Raw genomic sequence first — 7,004 nt, forward strand, 5'->3', positions numbered from 1 at the left:
ACTGGTACAAACTTATAACAACTTTCTTACTGCTTTTTATGTTACAGTAACTAAGTTTATGGATAAGTATTTGGCTGCTACACATGCGCGAACTTAGGTCCCGTTCTCTCCGCCTTATTTTTGCTGAATTAAAATTATTTTTACTGAAACAAAATTATATTTGCTGAACTGAAATCATTTTTACTATACTTAAATTAATTTTACTAAATTGAATTATTTTTGCTAAATTGAAATTATTTTTACCGATTTTCTATTATAATTCTTCTTTAAGAAAACTTAATTTTACTGAACTGAACTTATTTTTACTGAACTGAAATTATTTATACTTAATATTATTTTTTTAAGGTGAAGAGAATAGGGCCTTATTCATCTTTTGCTCATACCACCTTGATGTAATATATATATCTTTCCCCTTTTGCGTAAAAAAAAATGGTACATTTTTGTAAGAGTAACAACTAAAAATAACTAGTACATAGTTTTAGAAATGTGAGTTAAATAGAGGAAAATATCATGATAGTGGAGTTTGTTTAGTTAAACCTGGTTCACGCTAATTTATTGTGGACCACTAATATTAGAGAAACTATGGATGTGCTTCAGTGCTTTGTCCGATCAACAAACATTAGCTACACAATCTATTTTAATGAACGCTCAAATCTGGTAGTTTCGGACCTATATTGGTATAAAAAATTCAGCATGAAGTTTACATAATCATCATCTATCACATTTGCCTTTTATGAAGATAAGAAAGACAGTAATGTTGGAAAATGCCCTATGAAATTGCATCAATTTCTTTGACATCTTCATCTTGTCGTCTACATCGAGTTCTTCAAAAAACTCGAGATTGAATGTATGCAACACAGGAGAGCAGGCTAACAAAAACTCAACGAGCTTCAGCTCTTCAGCTGATCCACTGTTCAGTCTCACATCGATGCTACGGAGTTGGAGAAACTTACTTGAAAGGTTACAACTCCAGTTGTCCTCAACAGAATCAGCAGTATTCTCCGAAATTTTCACCTACATTTAGGTGTAATTGCAACGATGAGATACTTCAAATTTGAAGTTGGCAAAATATCATTAGATGTTAAGTGCTAGTGTAAGTATGTGACTTACCGAAATTTGCAACTTTTCGACATCAGGACAGCTTCGAAGTATGACAACAGCGCAGGAGAGATCCGTAGAGGAATCAATGCTTGTGAGTCGTAAATTTCTCACATGAGTAAAGGTAAATGGTAGCATTCTTGATACACCACACGCGGCCAAGAACTTCGATCCAGGATGCACACGCCAGGTTGAAACACATTATTCTTTTGATTGAGATTCATATAGGAAACCATGAATAAAAGATATACTAGCTAGTAGCTATATCCGTTTCTTTTTATTTACAACAAATGAATTGCTTGTATCTCACATAAAATACCTCTTTGTTGCAAATAAAAAGAAATCTAGATACTCCGTAGTAAATAAAAATTAAAAATTAAAAAAAAAAAAATTAAAAAACGCTTACATACCTTGACAAAGTGCTTTCTGAAACTAAGGTTTTCAATCCTACATGTAGAAGTAAGAAACTTTATCATGTTTCGTGTTCTTTTCTTTTTTTGATCTACCAATTTCTGTAATGTAAATGAAACCGACGAAAGAGCTTCCGAACCGTCCAGACATATAGAGTGAAATGTACTAGAGACGGTCAAGTACTTGAGATTAGGTGCATTGATAACCAGGTTTGGTAGTTCATCATTACCATCTTCGCCTTGTATAACCAACTTCTCAAGGCTCGGGCATTTAGCAACAAAGCTTCCAACAACATCATCACTCGGAAAATGAATATTCTCAAGATAAATGCATACCAACTTCGGAAATCCCTTAAAAGAACTAGGAGGATTGAATATACAATAATCCAGCTTCAACACAGTTAAATTGGTACAACCAAAAAGTTGAGAAGGCAACTTAAAAGGCGATGAGTATTTCCAATTATTCAGAGTAAAATCATTGATGCAATTCATGGATAGGTTCATTATACAGAGCACAACATCATCTGGGTGTTTCTGTATATGTCGCGGAATATGAAGACTGAATTTAGCAATTGGACCGTCATGTTGCAAGAGTATTTTACTCACAATGTTAGTGTACTCGAGCTTTATATATCGTTTTTTCCCTAGTACTTCTCTAAAGAAATCACCATCAAACACAAGAGATGGAAGTGTTTTCCAAGCCTCATTCCATTGTTTCGACAATGTACTCATCCTTGCAGCATCTCTTAAGGGTAAGCGTTCCATGATCCCATACCTTACATCTTTGGGCAAATTGCTAATTAGATCGTCCATGCTCCATTTTCTAAATAGAGTTGCAAAATCTACACATTATAATACTTATAAATTAGGAATTGAATTAGCTTCTGAGCAATGATCATGGACTAAATTAAAGATACTATATTAAACAGAATGATTAAATTAACCAACCTATAAACTAACACAGGTTTATCAGATCTAAACTCAACCACTCAAACAAAAATAAGACAAATTGGATCTACTATAATGTGTAAAATTAATTTTCTAATGCATTGATAGCATTGCTAATTGCTCGATAAATATAGCAATGTGATAAAGCGATAACAATAAGGAATGAACGAGTGTTAGCAATAAGTGTCTCTATGAACACGGCCACGAGGTGCACTATCTCTATGTACACCCGAAATCCAAACTACTGTCTATTTCAAATGTAGTACACTTCCTCAACTCCTACAAGATTTGCTAGATAGCTAATTTAGTAGTATATAAACAAACAAAAATAAATAAAAATTACAATCGTTATTTCAATAATCAAATATATTTTTAATTAATTTCAATGAAATCTAAATGTATAATAATATTTTTTGAAATTACCTGGTCTTATTGGTATTTTCATGACGTCGGGCAGTGGCACATCCTGATTCTCCATAACAGATGGGATTGGGGATGCAATAGAAAACCTCATAATGGAAAACGATACAAATTCAGAAGTCGCTGAGAAGGTCACGATTGCCGCTCAACCAATCTACTATCCCAATCAAATTCAATGAGAATTTCGTATTCCTACATAATAATATGAGAAATATATAATGCAAAATAGAATTGCAAGTAATATCAATTGATGTACCCTAGTTACAAAGCCAGTGATAAGGGTTAAATTAGAAATTCTCTTTGTTAATTTTTTATTTGATGAAATATAAAAAAAGATTTATTATCTTTGGTAATGTGATATTTTTTTATACAAAGTTTAATATGTGGCTAATTAGGGGATACTTTGTTGGTTATGGGTTATTTGGTCAAGGGGTACTTTGCCTTGCCGCATGAACATTTATAGTTTAAATATTTTTCTAATAGTTAAAAAAAAAAAAAGGAAAATCCACCCTCTATGTCACCACCCAGCTCCCTTGCTTGCGACCTCCCTTTCCCCCACCCACGACACCCCCATCCCTCCCTTTCTCCGACCTTACACCCCTTTCTCTCGTCCCCCAAAATAGGCCCGCCCATTCCCCGTCCCCCCACCATACCCTAATATTGAGTGCATGAAATGGCATAAAAGGCACTAGAGGTGATATAAAATACAAGACTGTCCGATTCTCTAATTTATGCTATTTCTCGGATTCAAGTTAATCAAGACCATATAGTTCATGAAAATTACATTGATCATTAAATGTGAAATAAAATACGTAGTACCGTAGTAGATAATGTCATTTCATTTATATCATTTAGAAACATAATTTGTTGCTATGGTACACCCAAGGGCCAAGTGAACCAATTCCATATAGTTCATGGTGTGGGCTGAATTGGCTTAAGGTTGTGCCATAAGAGTAACCAAAGCTATAGTAATGTTGTTGAAGCCAATTCAATTTTGTCTTATAATGATGTATGTTCCTACTATGAGTACGATCATAGTCTTTATTTTCATTTTTTTTTTTTTTTAATTAGCAAGATACTATCGTAATCAAATCTAGTTCCTTTCTACCAAACAAAAAAGTAAGCATTTGATATCATGTGGCTAGCCATCACTGTAAACTCAAGTGAGCATTTTACCACTACCTAAAATCACCATACATCATTTAATTTCCACCAGTATCCACACTAAAAAGTTCGAAATATCTTGGGGCAAAATAAGCTATATCTTAAGTCAATGGAAGTTAAGATGAAACTAATACAGCTTCTAAGATTCTAAGGCAAATAGAGTACGTAGCAAAAGTCAAATCAAAGAACATCTGTTACATAAAAAAATGATCAGTGTAGCCAACATTTGTATTCTAAGTTTTAATAATCATCACGGCATTTGGAGAGGCTCGACGACATTGATTCAACTCCTTGAAGAAATTAGCCTGTTTGTCAGCACCTCCCATTGCCATACACAGTTTAATAGTCATTTTATCCAGCACGGGAGAGCAGGCGAGTAGAAATCTTATAAGTTTTAGCTCCTTGCTCAATAATCCTGTGATACCAACAAGGTGTACAGTTTTAAGGCATTGAAATATACAATAGTTATCGAACTGATTTAACTGATGATCATCTGATTCTACTCGACGACCTACTATAGGGTCTATAACCTATATTACAAAGACAGACAGAATCATGATTAGTAATGTAATATCAAGGAGAAGCTAGCTAATAAGATACATTCGAATCAAAAACTTACTTGGATATGTAGTCGCCCTAGATTTGGTGAGCTCAATAACAAGCAGAGAGCAAGAGAGATGCCGGAATCACAATTCAGAGGTATATTTTTAAGTTCAAGTACTTGTAACCTTGTAAGTGACTTTGGAAACACTTTTGGATATGCAAAACCAGTGAAATTGTATACCTGCAAATCAAACATACAGTTATACAATAGTTACCACTGATTAATAAAGAATTCAAGGAGCAAAATTTCAGCTGCTATATTTAACTTCAAAATAAATTTACTAACCCTTAAAGTGAGCTTTTCAACGTTGGCCAAACAACTAAAGAAATCAGTTATGTTTTTGCTCCCTTGCAACTTTAGGCAATCAATACGTAGAGACAAAATTTCTATAGCTCTAGTTTCTTCCAACGATAAATCCTTAACAAAATCGCCTTCAAGAAAAAACTCTCGAAGTTTCGGAGCACGAATAGTCAGATAGCCTTCAGAAAAAGTAAAGGATAAACGGAGGTGCTCAAGCAACGGGCATTTGGAAATAAGATCTTTAAACTCATTCAGGTTATAACTAAGAGGGCTGCCCAGTTAATCTTCATGATTAACGTTTTTTGTCAATCTTCACAGCCACATCAGCTTGCTGCATTTGAGGGAGTCCAGTAAGCAACCCAATCAACATCCTAGTCACATGTTGAAGTATACAACTTGGATGGAAATGATTAACGGCTCCGTCACTTGCTTTGTCATCATTAGTTGCATTTATTGTTGGTTTGACCATGCAAATATATGTCATGAATGTTGGGTATACATGGGCGGACCCATGAAGGAACAAGGGGGGACCATTGTCCCCCCACGTTCGAAAAAGAAAAAGAGGAAAAAAAAATTTAGGAAAAAAAATAAAACTGGGAAAATAGTTATATAAAATTGAGTGTAAAAATAAACAAAAAGTTTGCGTTAGCTAAGTTGATAGTGGGCTAGAAACAATATGTCAAGGGGCCCAAGTTCAGGTTTACCTAGATGAGGGTTCGAATCCCAACATCATTTTTTTTTTTTTTTTTTTTTTGTGAGTGTTTTATTTTAGGTTATTTTGACTTTTACCAACCGCAAAAAACGAAAAATTTGGTATTACCACCTCCATAAAAAAGGTTTTATTTTACGACCACATAAAAAAAAATAAAAAAAATTGGCTTTTACCACTAATCACCTCCAACTAACGGATTCCGTCCATAAATCCGTTAGGGGCGTACCATGTCCACGTGTCACCATATTATTGGGTTTTGTTTTTTATTTGTTAATTTATTTATTTTTTTACTTAATAATATGGTGACACGTGGACATGATAGGCCCCACTAACGAATTTATGGACATAATCCGTTAGTTGGCGGTGATCGGTAGTAAAAGTCAATTTTCATTTTTTTTATGTGATGATAAAATAAAACTTTTTTATGGAGGTGGTAAAAGCAATTAAGTTGTTTTTGGAGGTGGTAAAATTAAAAATTCCTTTATTTTAACCAAACCACTCGACTACTCCCTTATTCCTATTTCCCAACCACGGGGCACGAACCACGTACCACCCACGCGGTCACGAGTCACGGAATGCAGCGAGCATCTTTGGCAAATGTTTGCTAAGAAATTAACATCACAAGATAATATGGCATTCGAATCCCCCTTGTAACATCACTCCTTTTTTTTTTTTTTTTTTTTGGGTGTTTTATTTCAACCATACCACTCGACTATTCCCTTATTCCTATTTCCCAACCAAACCCAAAATACTTGTATTGTGTACCCATTTTTTTTAAAATAGGTTGTTGTTAGTTAAATTATCGAAATTGTCCCCCCATTGTCAAATTTCTAGGTCCACCACTGTGGGTATATGTCATGACCTTCGTTATACAATCTAAATTTGAATTGCAATAAATAATCAAAATCACACCACAAGCCAATTTACCATCTATCAAACAAACAACCTAACCCATTTCAATAAGACTATTAACATTAATTAATAGATACTCCGTAATAGATTGGAACTATAACTCTACAAGGCTAATTTGACAACTTTTACCAAAAAAAAAAAAAAAAAATACTCCTTTGTATTTTAAAATTTAAATGTCTATTGTTACTTCTACTTACAACTTAATCATTCCAGTCAGTTGTGACTTCTACTTACAAGTTTCAACTATGGATAAAGCATAATGTATAAATGTATCATACTAAATCCAATAGTAATGTATTTAATACGAATGAAATACTACAAAGAACAAATTTATGAGACCACCGTACCCGAATGAGCATATTACATAGAAGAATCTCTAACCTTATTATCTGTGAAAAAAACTAAACTTACTGAGTAGGTATTACTCACTAAAGAA

The 7,004-nt window shown here is 33.7% G+C and overlaps 2 protein-coding genes across 2 annotated transcripts; both read right to left on the reverse strand.

Annotated features, from left to right (window-relative positions):
• Positions 1 to 711: 711 nt before the first annotated feature.
• Positions 712 to 2,970, reverse strand: LOC145636591 (F-box/FBD/LRR-repeat protein At1g13570-like). Its single transcript, XM_081688169.1, has 3 exons — positions 2,880 to 2,970; positions 1,509 to 2,350; positions 712 to 1,014 (listed from the first exon to the last, which is right to left on the reverse strand). The coding sequence occupies exons 1-3, from the start codon at positions 2,968 to 2,970 to the stop codon at positions 712 to 714; spliced, it is 1,236 nt and encodes a 411-aa protein (XP_081544295.1).
• Positions 2,971 to 4,273: 1,303 nt separating this feature from the next.
• LOC145636600 (F-box/FBD/LRR-repeat protein At1g13570-like) lies at positions 4,274 to 5,314 on the reverse strand. The gene is made up of 4 exons (XM_081688176.1): positions 5,242 to 5,314; positions 4,930 to 5,123; positions 4,660 to 4,824; positions 4,274 to 4,570 (listed from the first exon to the last, which is right to left on the reverse strand). The coding sequence occupies exons 1-4, from the start codon at positions 5,312 to 5,314 to the stop codon at positions 4,274 to 4,276; spliced, it is 729 nt and encodes a 242-aa protein (XP_081544302.1).
• Positions 5,315 to 7,004: the final 1,690 nt, after the last annotated feature.

This window comes from Chenopodium album, chromosome 1 (genome assembly GCF_948465745.1).
Source record: "Chenopodium album chromosome 1, dcCheAlbu1.1, whole genome shotgun sequence".
NCBI lineage: Eukaryota > Viridiplantae > Streptophyta > Magnoliopsida > Caryophyllales > Amaranthaceae > Chenopodium > Chenopodium album.

Excerpts from the sequence above, each read along its gene's own strand:
- LOC145636591 (XM_081688169.1), bottom strand. The coding sequence starts at position 2,970 with ATGAGGTTTTCTATTGCATCCCCAATCCCATCTGTTATGGAGAATCAG. Across the intron at positions 2,351-2,879 it reads GAAAATACCAATAAGACCAG|ATTTTGCAACTCTATTTAGA; the intron begins GTAATTTCAAAA and ends TATAATGTGTAG. Across the intron at positions 1,015-1,508 it reads TCAGAAAGCACTTTGTCAAG|GTGAAAATTTCGGAGAATAC; the intron begins GTATGTAAGCGT and ends ACCTAAATGTAG.
- LOC145636600 (XM_081688176.1), bottom strand. The coding sequence starts at position 5,314 with ATGTTGATTGGGTTGCTTACTGGACTCCCTCAAATGCAGCAAGCTGAT. Across the intron at positions 5,124-5,241 it reads TGTGAAGATTGACAAAAAAC|GCTATCTGACTATTCGTGCT; the intron begins GTTAATCATGAA and ends CTTTTTCTGAAG. Across the intron at positions 4,825-4,929 it reads TTGAAAAGCTCACTTTAAGG|GTATACAATTTCACTGGTTT; the intron begins GTTAGTAAATTT and ends TTTGATTTGCAG.